The 23,122-nt window shown below is 41.3% G+C and overlaps 1 protein-coding gene across 1 annotated transcript in view; it reads right to left on the reverse strand.

Moving 5' to 3' along the window:
* The window catches only part of ASIC5 (acid sensing ion channel subunit family member 5), a 468,169-nt gene that overhangs the window by 43,110 nt on the left and 401,937 nt on the right, over nt 1-23,122 (reverse strand). Inside the window, exon 9 of the mRNA XM_086963310.1 lies at nt 12,374-12,465. Coding sequence (XP_086819436.1) covers nt 12,374-12,465 — 92 coding nt within the window. The remainder of the gene's footprint in view (nt 1-12,373; nt 12,466-23,122) is intronic.

Here is a 23,122-nt window from a genome sequence, read left to right on the forward strand (position 1 = left end):
TAAATAATTTTCTAAGAGTGGCATTTTGTAAATAATCATTCAAAATCGAATGTTATCATCAGATTGGATTTTTTATTCCTAGCAATTATAGTCCTTGAATCATGGTTCTAGCTGTAAGGAAAATGCATCTTATGCGTGATCACCTCCAAGTTTAGGACAGATGCTGCTGGCCAAATAGGCCTCAATGCCAGTGTTCTGACCCTTCTTTAAAATATATAGGTCTAATTGCTCACCCACATTTGGCATAAGTTAACTTACTTAAAAGTCCTCACCATTGCCAGCTGGCAGAGCAGTTTCGAACTGCAATTAAAGTAACAGCAATTTCAAACCTTCCTTTTCAATAATCCTTATGGCAGGCCTGATGGCAGAGTGCATTATAGTAAAAGCTAGATATGTGTTTTTGTAACTTTACATGCCCTAACAGTAAAAACCGTACATTGCTGTTTTTACTGTTGAAAGGCTAATAGACTCACTGGCGAGTACAGAGTTACATGCTAACAACTCAAAAGTGCTAACTTTTGCGATAACATTACTAAATATAGTACTTCAAGATATCAAAAAAATTGTTGCATTAACCCGACTTGTTGCTCAAGACAAATTTAATTTAACATTTGCACCAATGGGAACTTTGTTACCCAAAGTTTCCAGTAACTGTTCACATTTGGACACAAGCTGCTGTTCTTGAGACAACCTCTGCCCTCATGGGGTGATGTCTGAAAGATTCTCAGGAAGGAAAAGAAAATGCCTGCTGCGGGAAGCGTTGCAACTCCCTCCAGGCAGGATGGATAAACAATCAATCAAAAACACTATATTTCGATCACTTGTATGTTATGTTATTGACATTTGTAATGCACACAGCTACTCAAAGAGTGTCTCGGTGCAAACCAGGTAGGGGTGGCTGTCACCGGATCGTCATATGGAGAGAAAGGTTATCAACCATTTCCTAAAAAGTCTCGGATCCTGGATACTATGAAGGTCCAAAGGAAGAGAATTCCAGGCCTCTGCTGCCTTATATACCAAAGAGCTGCCGCCCATTCGCATGAGTTCGAAAATGAGGGATGACTGCCAGAATCTGCATGACCAGCAGAGTCTCATGGGAACATAGAACCTGAAGCGATTCCTGAGGTATATCCGGCCAAGTACGTACAGGGCTGAATGGGCCAGGGTAAGGGCTTTAAATGTAACTCTTTCAACCACTGAAAGCCAGTGAAGATCATGCAGGTGTTGCTTTATGCTAGATCTCACAGTAATGTCAAGCAGAGACCTTGCTGCAGCATTCTGCACCACCTGCAATCTCCTTAGCAGGTACCCTGGCAGGCCAATACACAGAGCATTCGCATAATCGATGTGTGAGAAAATCAAGGCACGGGTAACCATTTCCTTGGCTGCCCTAGGGGGGAGGGGGAGGAATTTCAGGAGTGATTTAAGAGTGCCAAAGCATTGCCCCGCTAGCCTCTTAATATTTGTTGCAAACCGGAGATTTTCATCGAACCAAATTCTGAGGTTTTTGGTAGGCTGCCCCATTGAATTGGGGCAGTGGAAAGTCCACCGGCCAGAGTGATTCCCTAAACTCATGTGGAAAAGACCCAAACAGGAGGATCTCAGATTTGTCCTCGTTACATTTAAGTTGCGTGGAGAGGAGCCATTGAAAAATAGCCCGAAGGCATGTTCTAGCTTGAAGAGTGGATGAGTCATTCTTGTTCCAAGAGAAGAGGAGCTGAGTATTGTCAGCCTATGCGATGATCTTAGCACCCAGCTCCTCCACCAGCTGAATCAGTGGGGTGACATAAATATTAAAAAGGAGAGGACTCGAGGCGAAGCCCTGAGGCATTCTGTGATCACTTTTTGAGGGGCAGATGAGGATGGGGGAGCCGAACTTCCTGCAATCTGTCCTCCAGGAATGATTTTAGCCAGCTCCATGCACACCCAACGATACCAATATCCGAAATGAGGGCCAATAGCAAAGAGTGAGGTACAGGATCGAATGCAGCAGAGAGGTCCAACAAAATTAGGGCCGCTCTGCCACCAGCATCCAAGCAATCATGATGGAAAATCCAACACAGAACATCTGACACACATTTTAAATATAGAAATACAAACAAGAAATAGAAAAACTCAATAAATACTTAAGATAAAATATTACAGCATATTTACAACTAATAATTAAATAACAAAAAGTAATAAACAATGAATAAAAACAAAAAGACTACCAATAATGCATTTGAATAGCAGTGTATAAGGGGTAGAATCCATACAAACGAACACACCAATTAAAAACCCATACATAGTAATACATGAGAGATGCTGCTCCTTTATTTTAGCAGACAGACTGGCATCTCAGGCAGAGAGGGAGAAGTCGTTGACAAACCAGCTGTCCATCGGCAGATAGCCCCCATGTAAACGATCATTGGGATGGACTAGGAAGGTACAGACCCCAATCAAAGTGTCTGTCATGTTGGATGTGAGTAGAACAATACATTATGGGCTAGCAGGATGCAAAACGTTGCAGGAAATCACTACAAGGTGGGAGGAGACTTGGTATCTCATTAGCTAGAAGTCCATATACCCTGAGGTCAAGAACCGGGCATAAAAGTATCACCCCTGACACCTAGGCGTCATATCACATCTTGAGTGGAGAGAGGTCCAAAGAATAACTGTCCTGCTTTTCTCTGAACCTAGCAAAGAGAGGTTGCATCAAGGACTGGACTTCGCCTGCGGATTTTTGGGCTAGCAAAGAAAGGACTGTAATTTTGGTGACCTGCTAGGGGAAAAGTTGTCCCCAAGACTTAGACAAAGAAGGCAGCTCCAAGAATCAGTTGGCTTAGTTCCTGATACAGTCACAGGGCCATAAAAGCAGAAAAACCTGTTCCCTTCACAGCCCAGTGCCAAGAAGCTTGGTCACCACTGGATGCGAAGGAACTGCTTGGGAGACCAAGACCCAACCCTCCAACGTTGCACCTGAGTCTGCTGGACCTGGGAGAGCTGTATAAGTGCAGAGTGGTCACCTAGCATGGACGTTACTGCAAGGTAAATTGAACCACTAGTTTTGGTGCAACCAGAGACCAGCAGAGTAGTGGCAACTAGTTTTGTGCTGGACTTCACCTAGACTGAATGGGACATCGACCCCTGAGGCTAATGTTGCCCCCTTTTGTTGTGGACTAACAGATGGCCACAGGAAGACCCCCCCAAAGCAGGCTCAGCATTCTTTGGTATCTACTGCTTCCTGCATCCCTTGCATCGGACCACTCCATTGATTCCTATGGAAGTTCGCCCATAGCTCCTGAAATTGGACTGGAGACTGCTCTTATGAGGTAACTGTCCAACTCGATCTTGTTGGTCCCTGTGACCGGCTCCCTATCTGAGTTGGTCCACACAAAAGTGCCTTTACAGCCCTTTCCATGTTACTTGTATGGTTAATCCTAAATTGGGCGATGGAGTCCATTACAGTGAGTTATTGTTCTACATGAAAAGTTGTGACCATTGTTTCTTTAAAAAAAATCATATTTCCGGAACCCTTAGGCAGATTTTTGCCATTGAGATGGCTTTTAAAAAAAAAAAAAAGTTTTTTTTATAAATTGGTGGCAGATATTTATTATGCTTTGGTGTTCTTCTTATTCAACTGCTTTGGTACTGCTTAATATTTTGCCAATATTCCTTTGATATAGCCTGACTGCCCTGAGCCACAGCTACCCAGGACTTAGCTAAGGTTTTACAAACAAACCTGGCCAGACCTGATACAGAATTGTGCTTTTATTGCACAATGATGTTGCAAAACCACACCATATGATAAATCACTTTCCTCACACTAGCTATTCTAAATTAAATTTATACAATATATGGTGTTATAATGTAACCCAGTGCTTTTCTATGGGTGAGCCAGACTTGCTACATTAAAAAACAACTTTTGAGATTTTTCACTGCCAAGTCATTTAAAACTTAAGTACACTTGTCCAACTTTTTAAATATAATGAGCCCTGTCCAATAAGTATTTAGGGCCTATCTGAAAGGTGAATTATAGGTATTTAAAAGGAAGGTTTAAGCCTGGCAAAGAGTTTATTTTGCGGGGTCAAATTTTCAGTTATCAGACTGGATGCTCATGCTGCAGGTGCAGAACTGAAGACAAGCTTTATTTTTAATTCATTTTGTTTATAATATTTACTCTCTGTTTCTGTGAGATTGGTATTGTTTTTCATTTCAACTTTATTGCTGTTTTAGTACTTTATACATTGTCCTAAATTAAGCCTGTCTGCACTTTGCCATAGCTATCATAAGGTTACATCAGGTTACTTTTATGACTTTGAGAGTTCATCCTGAGGAGGGTTGGGATTATCACATGAGGTGGGTACTTACCCTCCTCAACTAATAACCAATTTCTCACACCCTGTTTCTCAATGTCCGTTCTTCTCTAAAACACGAAAGACTATTAGGTTCAATTTGTTCACTATCTGTCTCTTATCTCACACAGGTGCCCATCAGCCACCCACAACGAACTCACTTCAACCTTAGAAACACTTAACATATCTTTCATTTAATAAAGTCAGACTTCCATACCCCACCCTGTATGCCATATGAGCCATTGGGGGAAGCACTTATAGCATTCTTGATTAGTTTCCTTTTTAACGCTCTGAAATTACTGCCTTCTCCAGCTTTCAGCAAACAGTTAGTTCAAAGTGAATGTGTGTATTTTTTTTTGGGAGAACTGATTTCCCTATTACTCCCACCCTGTATTTATTGGCCAAAGTTCATAAACAAGTCACTCCAGTTCCTGGGGGTCCTATAATTTCTGCACAAGGCAGTTTATTGAAAGCCATGTCTAAATATGTGGATTTCTTTCTCCACGAATATGTAGAAAATCTCCCTTTGTTCATCAGGGACACTGGTCATTTCCTGGAAAAATTAAGTGAGGTTAAATGGGAAGATGAATATTGCTTTTTAATAATGGACATCTGTTGCCTGTATACTAGTATTAACCACCAGGATGGCCTGAATGCCATCAGACATTTTTTGGCAGATAGAGATGTTTGCTTCTATGAACATAACAAAATGCTGCTAAGGATGACAGAACTTTGTTTGACTAACAATTTCTTCCTTTTTAATAAGGAGATGTATCAGCAATTGAGGGGTGTGGCGATGGGGGCGTGCTTCTCCCCCATCTATGCATGCTTGCATGTTGGCTGGTGGGAGAAGCATGTCCTCACGCACACTCATGCTGATGACATCTCCAGGGATGTTATTAAATGGTGGAGGTTTATTGATGATATTTGTGTTGTTTGGAAAGGCTCACAGGAATCAGCTTTGAAATTTGTTGCTGAAATTAATGATAAAACCTTGAACCTCCAATTTACGGCTCACGTTAGCAATCTGAAAGTAGAATTTTTAGATGTTGAGATTTATGTGGAAGAAAATACTATCCATACCAGATTACATAGAAAGGCCACTGCTGGCAATTCAATATTGCATGCCAGCAGTGCCCACCCTAGGCACTTTATTAGAAGTATCCCCTATGGGGAATTTTTACGTATTCAAAGAATTTGCAGCAAGAAAGAAGATTTGGATAAATGTTTGTCTGAATCTATACATAGGTTCAAAGCTCAAGGCTATGATTCAAAGGACTTACAATCAGCTATGGCTAGGGTACAGGATCAGGCTACTCAATCTGGCATTAGTAGCGAGGTTGTTAACATTACTCAACCTGATGTAAAACCCAAATCAGTGGTAAGGCTTATCACTACATGTAGTAGCCAAGAAAAACAAATAAGAAAGATTGAAAGCAAACATTGGCCTATCCTTAGAACAGAAATGACGTTGGCTCCGGAATTGAAATTACAACCCACAATCACCTTTAGAAGAGCACCCTCCATTAGGGACGCTCTCTAAGGACTAGTCCCGAAGTAAGCAATTCAGAAAATTGGTTAACCAAGAGAAAAGGTTTTTTATAAATGTAGTTCGTGCAGATCCTGCAAGTTTGGTGTTAATAAACAGGTATTTAAGGATGCCTTCTCATCTATGCCATATAAAATCCAAGGCCTTTATTCGTGTAAAACCGACTTTGCAGTCTATGTACTTAAATGCACTTGCCAACTTCAATATGTTGGCAGTACCAAACTCCTTGTTTTTAATTGTATTTTACAGCACCTTCGAGCAATTGTGAATTCGGATCCTACGTATCCCGTTCCCTGTCATTTTAAATTGGTGCATCAAAACAACCTTCAAGATCTAAGTTACTTTGTAATTGGCGCTGTTCCTAAATCTATTAGAGGCGGGAACAGGGAGAGGAAATTGCACCAATTGGAAAGCCAATATATCATACGATTAGACACTAAGATGCCCAATGGGCTTAATACAGGGGAAGACCTTTATAATTTTCTTTAATGGGTTGACAGCATATCTGAAATGTATTGTTATTATATTATATATGATTGTGCTTTCCAAATGTGATGATACCAATATGGGGTTTGTCTGTTCTATCTCTGTAATCCCAAGCACTTTATGCACTTTCTAGTTCTTGCTGCTACTATTAGGAACATGTATTCAATTTGATGATCTATTTTTTATAATTCGGGGTCATTCTGAATATATATTTTCTGCTATATACAAATGAAATTTTATGTAAATCTGGTGTACTTTTATATTTTTATATATTGGTTTTTAGTGTGTCAGTGGACGTAATATTTATTGAATTTTAGCTACACTTTTATTGTGATTTTTATTGGTTTAACTAGGTTCCTGGTTTTACTGGTTTTTATCCGGTATTGGTGTAGTATTAAAATCATAAAGTAGCTTATGCGGTTTTGCACACTATTTATGAATATATAAATGTATTAACTTCCACATTACTATCATTAATTTGTTTTCAGCATCTTTGTGTATTTTTGAATATACTGAATGTATCATTCTTTCTATATATATAAATATACATATATATATATATATATATATATACACAAACCTTTTTCACATCTTTCTGTAATGTGAAGTTTGTTCTGCATCCGTCAAACCCTGAAAATTAATTAATTAATTCATTATTTTTTAATTTTTTGCGTATTTGGTGGGTCTGCCTAGCAGTACGATACACTTTTTGCAATTTGATGAAATGCTCTAGTCTCTATTGCCCCCATAGAAATAGATGATTTTATGACTGATTATGTGGGTTTGAATTTGGGCACTTGCCCTTTATTGTACATATGTTTGTATAATTTGCGCCTTGTTTTTAAAACATAACAATATTGTTTATAATTAGAGTGGCGAACATTTTTACCCTCATAGTCTGCCTTCTAATTCCATGTTCGTATTGGGAGGGGCTACATTGGAGAAATGGAGTATTTAAATCACGCAGGATTCTTTGCATGTCATGTGATCAAGACCGGGGTGACCTGGTCGAAACGCGTCATGTTGGGAGAATGGAGGAATAAATTGCACACTATATTCAACTGAACCTGAGTTGTGGTCCGTTCCTGTTTGAAAACGTCTCTGGTACTGTGCTGCAGCATTATAATTTTCGACAATATTCTGGTGGTTCATATATATCTCTCTCTCTCTCTCTATATATATATATATGCCCAGCACACCGCCACAATGGGCGTCCACCAGAGGCGTGGCATAAACGTGAACAATATCACCTGGACCCACTCGCAAGCTCACAAGGACTGAGGCAACACCTCTAAAGAAGTTTTTAGGAAAAAACGAAACGCGTCAGGTGCCTCAACACTGCTGTATTAAAATGCTGTCAGCAAACTGAATACTGTGTGTGTCTCCCTTTTCTCTTCAAACTGTGAGAGAATAATTGTTGATACATAGCGACTGGTTCTGTCGCCGAGATACACGCACCACCACAAAGAGCGCCGTCAAGTTTCCCCGCCCGTGAACCACAACTTGCCTGTCTTGGACAAACCGAAAACCAGGGAAAACAGGCTGCTGCCTGACACCGGAGTCAGGTCAGGATCCCGCGCAGTCCCATAAAAGACTGGGAAGCATTCTGGGAGGTATTCAGCCTGGAAACGGAACACTTGCATGTTCCAGGAATTCCAGTGATGATCCAGCTGACCCTTGCGCAGAGAGCTGACTATTGAACACTGCAGGAAACAGCATGCCGAGTCAACCTCGGATGGAGGGGACTAACAATGCTGCAACAATCTTTCACTGCAGTTCGTTAATGGCAATCTGCTGAACTGAGGAACAATATCCTCCTTTTGCATCAAAGTGAGTGAAGAGACTGTTAAAACTAATGGGACTCCAGGTACCACAATGCCCAGCACACCGCCACAATAGGCGTCCACCAGAGGCGTGGCATAAACGTGAACAATATCACCTGGACCCACTCGCAAGCTCACAAGGACTGAGGCAACACCTCTGAAGAAGTTTTTAGGAAAAAACGAAACGCGTCAGGTGCCTCAACACTGCTGTACTAAAATGCTGTCAGCAAACTGAATACCGTGTGCGTCCCCCTTTTCTCTTCAAACTGTGAGAGAAAAATTGTTGATATATATATATATATATATATATATATATATATATATATATATATATATATATATATATACACACACATATATATACTCCGCCTACTACTCCGCTATTGTGAGGTCGCCTGGCTGGCGAGGGGAGACCACTCGTCCGCCTTGTTCTACACATGGGGCGCCAAGACGAAACAGGACTACCAGTCCCATCAGGCACTGGGACATTTGGACTGCCCATCAAGGGGCGTGCCATGAGTCTTAACAGGGCTGGTACCTGTATACCCACATCAGTTCGCCAAATCCTCTGAAGAGAAGGCGGGAGCCTTCGAAACGCGTCAGGAATTCCACGGCGAAATGGGACTGAATCACTTTCTCTTGAGCTCCTCAGCTATTCAAGCATGCTGTAGCAAGAAAGGCGAGTTCAAGTTTCTCCCCGCGTGTGTGGCTGTGTTTTTACACGCGAGCGTTCATATATATATATATATATATATATATATATATATATATATATATATATATATATATATATATATATATATATATATATATATATATATATATATATATATATATATATATATGCAGCTTTACCATGTACTACCACATTCAGATCTGTCCAGTGAGAATGATGTTGCAATATGTCACCCAAGAAGTAGATATAGCTGGCAAAGTGAATCAAAAATTAATTAGCTTCACAGTCTTTTCATACTCAGACCTCATCTCTCCCTTCCTTTGCTGTTGGGCATTACATTATTTACAACATGCCCTCTCATTCCTCGAATATGTAAAACAAGAAGGACTGACCCATACACCCAGTTAAAACCTTGATCAAATTCTGTAAAAGCAGTGCATTATTCCACCAACATCAATTAACATACATCAAAGTCTAGTGCAGACAGTGCAAGGTGCCTAAAGTGCTTTGTAAATATAGTTCACCCACTGCGGATTCTATGCACCTTGTGCATTATGCACTAGACTTTGAAATATGCTGTTCCATGTTGATGGAATACAATGCATTTACAAAGTTGGGTCTTGAAACATTGATTCTATACACATACACAATGGATCTTGATATACCCACAGAGGGTTGTTTGGGATTTGGTTGGTAGATTTTTGTGCAGAATTTGACCCACAAAACCATTGTGTTTGCTTTTTCCTTCCACGAGGCAAATTGGCACCTGTACGCTTTGGCACCTGCTGTTTTCCTGGGTAACATGCAGAGCTGCATTAACAGTCAATTCTCTGAGAAAGAGTACCCACACAGGCAGAAGGGCCAGCATTGAAGGATTTAATCTAGGACTGCCCTCTGTTATATTAAAAAAAAACTGAAGTGTCAAGCAGTACGTATCTATGTTTGTATGCATGTGTTATTTTTAATAATGCAAACATAGCCAAATTGCACCTTAGGTGATTGGAGGGGAATCTGGGTTCTGAGACAAAAGATGGACTTTTAATAAGTTGCAATGTACTGTGTGTGGGTTGCTCATTCCTTAATTGGAGTAGGGTCGTTGTGGTCTTCAATTGATGCATACAGGGATTTTTTCGTTTCTACGTGCATTTTCTGCACTTTTTTAATTCCAGGTTGTTGGTCTCCTGGGTGCAGATGGGTGAATATTATCAGAAGCAGTGTGCCTGTTTGCCACAAAAGGGAGGATGTCAGTAGTGATGACTTCCGCGATGATTAGGCTGGTCTTGAAAATTTCTGGAGCTGGCAAGTGGAGTGAGGGAAGTTCCATCCAGGAGAAAGGGGTGTGCCCATAATATTTCTGGCCATTGATGACACATGCTGCATCATGTGGGATGCCTTTACAGGAAACTAGTATAGAGTCTACAAGGCCATGGAGCCATCTATTATCCCCATCCAGGTGCAAGGGTACAAGAACTTGTATGGCAAGATTTCATTTATTTCAATGGAGGGTGTCACCACACCAACTTGGTCTTCTCAGCATGGTTCATTGATGATGAGATTGGTGTCCAGGGTGATTACAAGTGAGTTGACCTTGGGTGTAAGTTGGGGTCTAATTCCATCCAAGTGCATGTCATTGAGCACGTTTTGGTTGAGCTGCTACTTGTCAGTCTTATTTAACAGAAGGCATTTCCTCTTGCCAGCTTTGAGCTTCAGATAAGTGTTGGGCATCAAAGTATGAATAAGATGTAGGCAGTGTTTGAGGCAATGAATGTCTAGAGCGCATAAAACCTTTAGGTATAGTTGTATGTCAATAGCATACTGGTGAATGTTGATGCTTTTATCAGTAAGCAGAGTGGCAAAGGGCTCATGTAGAGCATGAAGATGATAGGGGACATATGGAACCCTTTGGAAACATGCAGGTGATAGGAAATTATTGGTGCCATATGAATAAACTTGTGTTGGTTAGAAAGGTAGGAGAAGCAACAAACATTGCTGGTGGTACCAATTAGAGGCTTCAAGGAGTAGATGAGGGCAGGATAATCTACAGTGTCCATGCTAGTTGAGCAGGTCAGCATGATCAGAAGTGAAAGGCTGTCTTTACCTGTGGTCAGGAGGGCATTTTCTGTAATTTGTAGTGCAACTGTCTCTCTGAAGCACATAAACTTAAGCATGCTCTCTAGTCCCACTACCAACCACTCCACCCTGTAGGAAATAGACCTCTATAGTAATAGAATATAGTGTGCTTCACCATACTCATTAGAAAACTCCAAAGACGTTTGCAAAATAGGAAAAACGATGAACACAGAATGGTGGACCTTATTTTTGCTTGGTATTGTATGAAACCCACAAACGTGTATTCTGCAATATAGGAGACATGCATCAGAATCACCCCCTTTTTTCACCCATTCATTCTAATTTAAAATATGTTTGCATGTTTCGATGTGTATATTTTACACTCTTCTCCTGGCTCATTGCTGATGTTCTACAAGTTTTGTTGATTTCCCACCTTTGCCCAGTTTTTCACCTTTAGGCTGGGGCATATTCACTCACGTACTTGCTTTTTTTCTCTATCTCTTTCATAAAGTAGTTCTTTGGTGGATACCATGTCTTGATTGGTCGATAAAATCATTCTATTCTAAGGTGATAATTGTTCGATTGTGTATGCGATGTGTTTACCCATCAAGAGAGAATTTCCTCTACTTTTGATGTGCATAAGAGCGTTCTCAGTTATGTTTTCATGCACAAATTGCAGAAACCATGTACCGTTCTTTTCTGCTGTCTTGATATGGATTTGATCATATGGCTATTATGTCATGTTCATAATTGTTACTTCATAGTAAATTACGGTAGGTGGACCTACTAGACTGTGTCTGATGGATGATGTAAAATCGCTTTTTTGGCTGCCATGCCTGTTTACATGTTTTTTTTTTTTAAAGCGGATGCTCTCTTTTTCTAGATTATGTGTTTTAATCAATTTTCTGGTTCGTTTTTAAGTCTTTCATGCATACATGCTCACCTTTAGGAGCCATGCTAATGTAATTTCGTTAACTATTCTTATAAATACATCAAGCTGAAAATAGTTTTGCTATTGTCTGCAAATTGAATCAAGAATTGTAATTATTCAAGTGGACCACAAATGTCAACTATTGGACAATTGTGTTTTTTATAACTCAACTGAAAAATTATGATCTATCTCTGTACCTTACAGTTTCTGTAACATGTGGCATGCTTTGGACCCCCAACTATAAATATTTTGTTGTGGTCACGAGTTGTGACTTCCATACTTACTGTTCACATAATTAGTGTGAAGATGAATATTAGACGTTTAAGTAAGATCTGGTAGTGACAGCAAGCATATGTAATGTGATAAAACCAAGTCTGTCGCCAACACCTTCTCTGCATATGTTGTGACATGTGACATGATATTTGAATGACAAAGAAGCATGCATGAATATAGTTCAGCAACACCTCGCATGACCATTTGCCTTACAACATATGCCATACTTACCAAGCAGCTCTGTAGTTGTCAATGCCTTCTGCTGTTGGGTCATCTTGTAGTTCAAGTCATGATATTTTACATCAATATGCACCAAATTGTTCCTATAAATAATAGCAAGTAAGTATATCCATTAAGTACCTGAGAGGCAATTAAAGTAATCAGAAAAGCACCATTTATAAAAGATTGTTCTTTTGAAGCAAAATGAAAATATACACTGTATAGGGCCGTATTAAGAGCAGAGGCATTATTTATCATCGCTGACAAAGTACGATACCACGGGGTATGGTATTATGAGGTGTGATTAGAAAAACAAATTATGAGTATGTGGAGAACAACATGTGGATGTTGGTGTTTAACACATCAAAATCCTCCTGAAACGGTAAATGCCTTATGTTTGTCTACGTTAAATTTCAGCAGGTTTGACCTGCCTAAATTTAAAGAAGGATGAGTTATTTAACGCTTCTGATAATTACCATATACGTTACATACCTTTAAACTTGTAATTCCAAACGATACATAAACGGGTTAGCGCATGGGGCGAATATTGCGAGGAACTCGTAATCAGGCCCTAAGGGTCTAATTATGAGGTCGGAGGACCACCAAACTCACGATGGCGCAGCTGTGGCGGTCCAGCCCCACTGTACTGGCAGTCTGACCCTGGATTACAACTGGACTGCCATGGCATCACCACAGCCACGAGGGATCAGAGACCTCTGGGAGTGGATTGGCGTCTTAGAGCTGCAATATGCTTGGTGGTGCCCTGCGCCATCGTCATTCGTATTACAACTTTCCTCACAGCCAGGGTGCCTGAACTCCATTTCTGCTCATTGTGGACTGTACAGTCCATGCCATGCAGGAATGTAGACTGTTGGTCCCGCGGCAGTGCAGTTTAAGGCGCACATATAAGCCTTATAACTGTACCTCCACAGGACTGCGACACCACCCGCCAGTCAGGTCACAATTTGACTCTTAATCTGATGGGCAGCGCTAGGTTTTGGTGATGCTGGAGCTGGGTGGTGATGTGCCACCCACACCCACACCGCCAAAACTCACAATTAGGATCTAAATGTTCCAAAAACAAGGTTTATCGTCAGAAGCGACAAACATTTCCCCAGACCAATACCTGGAACGGAACACCCTCAAATTGATATTAGTGCATGACCTAAGAGCCTCAAGTTGCACAAGGGGGTCGAGATCACTCTTATCTGGATTACTACCCCTCCACTACCGAAATAAAATCCCCAAGCAAGCTTCAGAGCAAACTATCAGCCTGATTCATCAAGCCGAAATTGGCTCGCAAAGGGCCAGTTTCTGAGAATCTGGCCCTTTGCGAGCGCTATTTTTGCATTTGGGATTCATCATCCCAAATGCAAAAATCGGTAATAGCGATTTCGCTATTTTGCGATGAATTACATTTAAGGAATCTCTATTTGAGAATCCTTAAATGCAATTCATCATCCACTTAAAATTTGCGAATTCGCAATTTCGGCCGGCTATAGGATATAGCGAAAACTCAGAAAAATGCTTTTAAAAGCATTTTTCTGAGTTGCATGTTGCACACATACATGTCCTTTGGACATGTGTGTGCGCAACACCTGTTTAAATTAGCATTTAAGGGGTGCTACAGGGTGTCCTCTGGACACCCCTGGCACCCTTTAAATCGCTATCTTATTTGCGATTAGCTAATTGCTAATCGCAAATAAGGAATACTCGCCATTCATTCCTATCGGCCTTTTGGCCCATAGTAATGAATGGGGAGTTATTCCTTATTTGCGATTAGCAAGTTGCTAATCGCAAATAAGGAATCAGTAGGAATCGCAAAAAAATTTGCTATTCCTACATGAATCCCGTTTTGCGAGTCTGGAATAGCGATTCCTTATGAATCGCTATTTCAGACTCGCAAAACGGGTCTTTCATGAATCTGGCCGATAGTGTCCTTGTGTGATACTGGAACCTCAACACACTCCAGTCTGGAAGCTCAGCCACTCCTCTACTCCAGTAAGCACAAGCAAAAACTTTTTGATCCTTGTCTTTGTTAAAGCTGCCCCATGAGTGGACTCACTTCATAGCGGCCAATATAAATGTTATATATCCATAAATGCATTTAGCACACCTTTTTGCAAATAAATAGCCACTAATAGCTAATAGAAATGTTGCCATTCATTACTGAGGGCATGAGAAAAAAATGTATGCTGTTAAAACTATCCATTGCTTTCCAAGTAAATATTCAATGTGTTCGTGTTTACTCAATTATTAGTGTACATTACTAGAGGAAGCTTTTATGCCGTATGTAATGTGAGCAATAAGCTAACATCAATATTCACTCTGGATGCAACCCCTGTAATAAGAGAATCCATTATGACAGTGCCTGTCGTTTTAGATAATTGCTTATTTGTATCCTTGAAAAAAACTGTAAATAATGCCTTGGTCCTTTTTGCCTTTCACCAATCAATACATTCCAGATCTGACACATGGCAACCTAACCTCATTAATACATTTACTTGATTACGATTGATCAAGTGCTTAGCAACAAAGGTAATTATCAAGTATGCGTGTGCACTCCATGAAAGTAACTGCTAGGCATGGAAATCATAAATTATTTTGGATGATATAATTGGGTTACAAACTCTTCAATGAGAAGTGCATAAACACAGGCCCCGCTTCCGATCCTACATACATCATTTAAGCATTAACTCCTTTGCACAGTTGCAAAGGAACTGGAATGTTAGTGTACCTAAGATCAAAAGCAATTTTGACACAATCTTATCTTTATTTAGCTTCTCTTATCACTCACTTCTTCTGTCCAACCCTCAACATCCGTTGATCATTAACTTGTATACAGCCGGCTGTCCTCTCGACAATTTTATTGCAATGTCAGTTGAAATCAAAGTAACAAACATACTTAGTATCTCGGTGTGGTTACTAGTGCATTTTAAATCCACCTTCAGGGTATTTGTTTGTTCAGTACTGTGCATCATACCTTAATGCTGCAAGGAGGGACGCTTCGAAAAGCTGAATTTTCTTTTAGTAATTGGCTGTATTTTGAGAAGTCACTATATGAGGAAAGCACATTTTGCAATATTGGGGACTGTGTTTAAAAAACAGCAATTTGGCAGTTAACTTGTCGTGGGAGGTAAATAACTCAATCATAGTACATATTATGTCCTTTAGCTACGGAATTGTATTTGTTTTCTTCCGGGAAATCTCACATTTCTAGAAAATGTTAAAACATGATTGGGTAACAGTTGTGAAGGACAAAATCCTCCACTGATGGAGAAACATCTGGAGGAATTTCCTTTTCCATGCAAACCTTTTCACATATGTAATTTTGGCTGACTGACTGTTCACACCATCGACAAAGAGTCCTGCAGTAGGGAATTTTCCACAAATTATGATAGTTACCTTTAACAATCACAGCTAAATTTAGCCCAGCATTTGGCAAACCGCTACGTAAGGGCACGGAACATGAACACATTGAGCAAACAGAGCTATCAATGGTGTTTACCGGAGCACAGATAAACACATTTGACCAACATCAAACAAGGAAAGTTCACGCTGACATCTTTATCAGTGCCTGACAGAAAAGCGTAGGCATTGCTGGGCTGGCACTATGGGGCAACCTGTAGGATGCATGCTGCTCGGACACGAAGCAATCTCTGCCTAGCACAAAGCTAACATTTCGAAGCTCTTTTATTTATTTAAAACTTTTTAATGAGCTGCAGAAAATTGTTTTGAAAATTTGGCTTTCAATACTTGGGACTTATTATCCGAAAAGTAACAAACTAATATTGGACCCAAAAAAGAACATACGATTTAGAAAGGTCTCTAGAGAGATGCACAGGTGGGAGAGATGTATACACCAGGAGAGGGAGGCGCAGACAGTGGAAGGGAGCCATAGGCACTGGAACCGGGGGTACCGACTCTGTGACAAAAAGACAAAGACACTGGGGCAGTCAAAAACAGCTGCAAGGACACACAGGCACGGTAGCAGCGTGACACTGACACTGGAGCTGGGACACAATCACACTGTGGCAGTCAGACATAGGCAAAGAGCAGGGGTACAACGGAACATGATGGGGCCCCTCTCCAAAATATAATAAGGGGCCACCGAGTCTCCTATGTCTCAGATATTTATTGACTTTGGGCAGAATAGAAGCTCCTGAAGTATTGGGGTCCCCAAAGAGTTGGAGGCCCCCCCCCGTGTACCACAGAGGCTGAAGGGGCCTACATTATGCTCCTGACCCAGAGACAGCATACCATGAGCACATTAGCAGGCAGAAATTAACTCTGGGGCAAGGACATAGCAACATTGGGCCAAGGAGAAACCGACACTGGAGCAGTATTATAGAAATGTGCCCCTTTTTGCATGGTTACCCCTAACTTTTTGCCAGATAATAGATGCCCACTTGACTGAGTGTGTGCTGGGACCCTGCTAACCAGGACCCAGCACCAGTGTTCTTTACCAAAAAGGTACTCCTGGTACCAACGACCTTGTAACCAGAGAGGGCCTCTGAGGGATGCAGCATGTATTTGGCCACCCTCAGAGACCCCTTGCCTTAACCCCCACCTACTGCCATTGCAGGCTGCATGTTTTGGTGCAGACCAAAGTGGAGAGTCGACATGGCACACATCCCTGTGAGTGTGTTTCAGGTAGCTGTATGCCTGAATCCCTATGCGCACTGTTAGTGGCTTAAAACCTATCAAGTTTACCAGTATACACAACATTTTAATTTGTTTTATAGTTTTCAGATATTCCATATATTTATTTTACAGTATCAAACAATTTGAAATAGTATTACATCATGAATTCAAAAATACAAAGCTCAACGATTCTTATGGAGTCCATTTGATTCTGATATCACCCTTTGCATTTTGGGACTTAGGTCCCATACTCAGGGGCCTCTATATTCAACAACAATATTATCAAGGGGGTTTATCTCCGCTTTTTTGGTTTTTAAAAGCCAAGAAAGCGGAGATAAAACTATCTCCCTTTTTACCTAGCTGTCGCTAACACCAGTTAGCGACAGCTAGTAGGAGATAGCGACCATCTTGGGTCCCGCTTTGCATGTCAGTGATATTTATCACTAATGACATGCAAAGTGGGCGTGCCAAGATGTTAGCGACTGGAAACAGTTGCTAACATCACTATCTCCTATTACCAACTTTTGGAGATATTCGCGCTAAGCGTGAATATCTCCAAAAGCTAACACCTGCCCCTGAGCAGTTCTTAGCCATGTTATCCAATGGTAGGTGGATAACATGGCTAAGAGCATTACCTCAGTAATGCATGAAAATCGCTGACTTTTCAGCGATATTCAAGTATTTCGGCCAATTTTTATCGCTTAGAGATAAACCTTGATAATAGCAAGGTTCCTAAGCGATAAAAATCTCCGCAGCTAGGCGATAAAGATATCGCCGCTAAACCAACATAGTGATAATTATCGCTAGTTGTTGGTAATATGCCCCATAATTTTGTTAACCAAAACTAACATCTCAACCAAGGAGCCATTACTTCTGGTAAAGTGATTCCTTATCTAATTTGCTTGTATGGTGATCTATAGAAATTCACCAACAACATGTGAATCCCATCGGTTATGATCAACAGCATGCCAACATTACCTCAGACGACCAGTTCACAATTTAAATGTACATTCATGTGATCCCATGTTCTGTATGTCATTCAACCTGTGTCACCGCATATCACCCTAATTAAATGATCTTATGTATAGCAACAGGTTACTCACAATCTAAGTGGGATCTTCAGTAGCTTCTATAATACCCTGACATCACCCAAATCCTCCTGTAGAATAACACAGTCCTTAGCAAAAAGAGTTTGCCATAATTATGTACCTTACATCCGACTCTTCTGAAAGCCATACCTTAAATTCCAACGTGATTCCCATGAACCATTTGTTTAATCTGTTTGTTCTCTGTCTAATCTTCAATACAAAAAGCAAACTTGTGTTCTGGTAGTCTGAGGTAATAATGTAATACTGTTTTGAATTGGAAGATTCTGTAAACAAATATATTGAATATTTGAAAACTATAAAATAAATGAAAATGTTGTTTTGACAATCTATTTGAAGTGTTTTTTCTGCACATTGGTAAACTTGATAGGTCTTAAACCATTAACAGTGAGCACAGGAATTCAGGCATACATTTTTCTGAAGTGCATATATAGATTTTACATGGGCAATAGGCAGCACCCCGGATCTGTGCAGCATATTGACACAAAAGAGCTTTTTGGGCAAGATTGATCAATGTTAAACCAGGAGTTCACAACTGTATTCAATTTTCTTAAATGAACATTCCTGTGTGCCATGCCCACCAACACTGCCTGTAGCATGGGTAAGTAACCCATATAGCAGGCCTTACAGCCCTAAGGGAGGGTGCACCATACCACAGGTGAGGGCATAGCTGCATGAGCAATATGCCCCTGCAGTGTATGTGCCGTTCACAGACATTGTAAGAGCTGTGAAGCCATTTTGAGTACATGGGCTGGGAGGTTGTCATTACGAATGCAACAGCTCCGTGAGGGGTTTACTAAAAAACTGATAAGTTTGGTACCACACTACTCAGCATAATAAAACCTCACTGATGGCAGTGTTGGATTTATTATAAAATGCACTTAGAGGGCATCTTAGAGATGCCCCCTGAAAAACAACCAACTTCTAGTGTATTGGCTGACTGGCCCCCACCAGCCACCACCAAACAGTTTTCTGACTTCATGGGATGAAAGCCTTTGTGTTCTTGGAGTTCAAGAACAAAGCCTTCTTTTGGTGGAGGTGCTTCACACCTCCTCCTGGCAGTAACAGGAACCCGTGGTTCTCACCTTGTGATGTTCTGATTTGGGCAGCTGCATCTAGTGTGGATGCCCACTCCTCTGCCCATGTCCCACATTTAGTGGCAGGACAGGCGGGAAAATTATCAAGCAGAGTAGGTGTGTTCACCTTAACGTGACACACCCCTAAGGTAGCCAGGAGCTGAGGTGAACCCCTCTTTTAGAAATTCTCCCAATTGAATTGGAAAATTAGGCTCAATAGGATGAGGGATGTGCCCCTCTCCTCAGGGGGAGGAGGCACCCAAAGGATGTAGTCACCCTAGTGGACAGCAGCCATACCCGCCCTCAGTAACACCCTTAAATGTAGTATTTAAGGGCCCTCCTGAACCTTGTTCCTCAGATTCGACGGATCAAAGAAGAAGACAGAAGAAGACTGCTGTTGGACCAGGAACTAAACAGTGCAGACATAACCAAGAAAGAACCCCGCCACCTGTAGCTGGATCAACAACTGGACCTGCTGTCCTTCCAGAAACCCCACAAGGCCTCCAAGAAACCCCAGAGACCTTCCAGCCTTCACCCAATCTCCAAGAACCTCCCTTTTGGCTGGAGGCTCTCATCTTCAGTGTCCCCTGGTACAAGAACCGCAGTGGTTGAGGACCAACAGTTGTATTGACATGACTCACCACTACAAACAGAACCCCAAGACCTCAGCGGTAGAGGACCGACACTCGTGTTGACGCAACTTTGACTTGCCAGAAGAAAGCACTGCAGTTGGAACGGCAGCCTCTCCAAGAAGGCGCAACATCGGTGGCACTCCTCCATCCCCTGCACATCTCCATCCCCACAACGGTGACAGTGACCTCTGGGCTGCTGGTGCCTCTCTTCAACCGACAGCGACTCGCTGAAGTTGACCACAATATTACCGGTGTTGGGGTCCTACTGACTCCCATTAATCCCCATTGGTCTACACTGACCGCAAAAGCAAACATAATTTCCAGAATCGACCGCCCCCGCATAGATACTGAACTCAGGACCTTTTCGGGTGCCCCAGTCTCCATAGACTAGCCTTGGGCTCGGCAAACTCTGCACCTGGCTGCCCAAGTGCCACCGGCGGTGCAGTGCCTGTCTTAAACAGACCCTTGACCTTGGCTGGCCCAAAAGCCCCAAAGACTGGAAAAGTAAGTTGTGTACTTACCTGCTGATGCATAGACCTGTTTTACTTCCTTATGATTGCATTGCATTTTATCTACTGCATACAACTGTAACTGAGTTCAACTCGGTTCTTAAAATAAAGTAACTAAAGTGATATTTTTGCATTCCTTTGGTCTGGAGTTAGTCATTGAATGTGTGTTCCTGTCTTGTATGAGTGGGTATGACAAATGCATTCACACTACCCTCTGATAAGCCTAACAGTTCAGCACAGCTACCACTAAATTGAGAGTAAGATATGATCTACTTTAACCTCTACCATACCTTTGGGAACTCACTGGACTCTGTACACACTATAACACTTTTTATATAGTATATACAGAGCTGGCTTCCTACAAGTATGAAATGGAGACACAACATTTGAGCAGTTTGACATTGAATCATAGACCCAGGAGAAGTATGACCTGGAGAAACAGACACTGGAGTAGTATGACATGGAGAAACAGATACTGGAGCAGTATGACACAGAGTCACAGACCTTGGAGCAGTATGACATGGAGAAACAAACACAGGAGCAATATTAAAGAGAGTTACAGACCCTGGATCAGTATGCCATGGAGTCACAGACCCTTGAGCGGCATAACATGGAGATACAGACACTGGAGCAGTATGATATGGAGAAACAGACACTGGAGAAGTATGGAATGGACTCTTGATGTAGTAGATGTTGATGTTGTGGCAATTACAATCAGTGACAATGAAACTGTTGTAGAGAGGTACATGCTATTCATAAAGGATTCACTGAGATTGGAACAGACAGGTACAGACACTGGTGCAGTATGACATCGAATCACAGACCCTGGAGCAGTATGACCTGGAGAAACAGATACTGGAGCAGTATAACATAAAGACACAGACACTGGAGTAGTATGACACAGAGTCACAGACCCTGGAGAAGTATGACATAAAGAGAAACAGACAGTGGAACGGTATGACATGGAGTCACTGACCCTTGAGCAGGATCACCTAGAGATACAGAAACTGGAGCAGTATGACATGGAGTTATAGACCCGGGAGCCATATGACATGGAGATACAGACACTGGAGCAGTATGATATGGACTCTTGATGTAGAAGTCGTTGATGTTCTGGCAGTTACAATGAGAGACAATGAAACTATTGTAGAGAGGCATATGCTATTCATAAAGGATACACTGAGATTAGGACAGAAAGGTACAGCCCCTGGAGCAGAATGACATAGAATCACAGACCCTGGAGCAGTATGACCTGGAGAAAGAGACACGGGAGCATTATAAATCAGAGATGCAGACACTGGAGTAGTCTGACACAGAGTCACAGACCCTGGAGCAGTATGGCACAGAGATACAGACACTGGAGCAGTATGTGACGGAGTCACATACTCTTGAGCAGTATGACATAGAGAAACAGACACTGGAGCAGTATGGCGTGGAGATACAGACACTGGAGAAGTATCAAATGGACTCTTTATGTCAAAGACATTGATGTTGTGGCAGTTACAATCAGAGACAATGAAACTGTTGTGGAGAGGCATATGCTACTCATAAAGGATACACTAAGATTAAGACAAAAAGGTACAGACACAGGAGCAGGATAACCCAGTCACTGGGGCAGGAAGATACAAATACCTGAGCAGTGAGACTTAAATCCTGCACATGAAAATCACAGCACTTGACCACAAAAGGGCATGGACATTGGGACCAGGTGAGGCAGACATGTGGTAGCTCAGCATGGACACTTGTACATTGAGACGTGTACACTCCAGAATGAAAACACAAAGACTAGCCAAGGGAAACACAGGTTCTCAAAACATAGACTTTGATAGGAAACATGAACATTGTGAAGGGGAGAAATATATATATTTCTTTCTTTTTTTTTCTTCTTTCTTTTTTTTACAAACTTAAGTTATGGCAAAACAAAACATTACCAAGAGCAATATATTACCCAAAACATATCACATGATGAGAAGAACTCAGCTAAATATGGAGTCTGCAGGGCATATTTAAACAAGATCACATGGGTAAAAAACAGGAAAACAGGTCAAAAGAAGAACACAGAAGTAAGCAGAGCGGCAATTCAGTCTAACCTATCCAGTCCATAATAGGAGTCAAGATTTATCGGCCCATTTCTTGCCTCTTTCGCCCTTTTAATCTATAAACTGCTGTTTCCATATTAAATATTGCCAACAGCCGGGATCTCCATTTTATAAAAGTAGGGAAATCAGGGCTGATCCATTGAGAGGTAAGCCCTGATCTAAAAATAGACATGGCTATAAGTAAGAAGTATTTATCAGGTTTACTAAGCCCTGGCAAATTTGGCGATCATTCTAGCCCCAAAATCACTAGACTAGGTGTTAGCCTCAGAGCTTTCCCGCTAACCGGAGTGAGAAAAGTTTCAATATCTTGTATGTATTTAGCAAGCATGGGACAGGAAAAAAACATGTGTAAAGTGTCAGCAGCAAGGATTCCACATCTACTACACAAATTCCCACAAAGATTAGACCATTTAGAGATTTTGGCAGGGGTGTAGTATAAGTCATAGACTGCCATGTAATGTTGGGCCCTCGGACTACCAGTTATCAATATCTGATTAACCAATTCAAGCGAGGCAGACAAATCAGTACCTTCTTGCCCAAACTTCATGTCCCATTTTTCACTTGAGTAATCAGGTCATCAGGCAAGTTAGATATTAGCATTTGGTAGATTAACTCAATCCTTGACCTTTTCTCTATAATTCCCACTAAAGGGATTTTCCGAAACATATCGAATCCTTCTGTCGTAAATTTCAATA

This window comes from Lissotriton vulgaris, chromosome 3_1, assembly GCF_964263255.1.
Source record: "Lissotriton vulgaris chromosome 3_1, aLisVul1.2, whole genome shotgun sequence".
NCBI lineage: Eukaryota > Metazoa > Chordata > Amphibia > Caudata > Salamandridae > Lissotriton > Lissotriton vulgaris.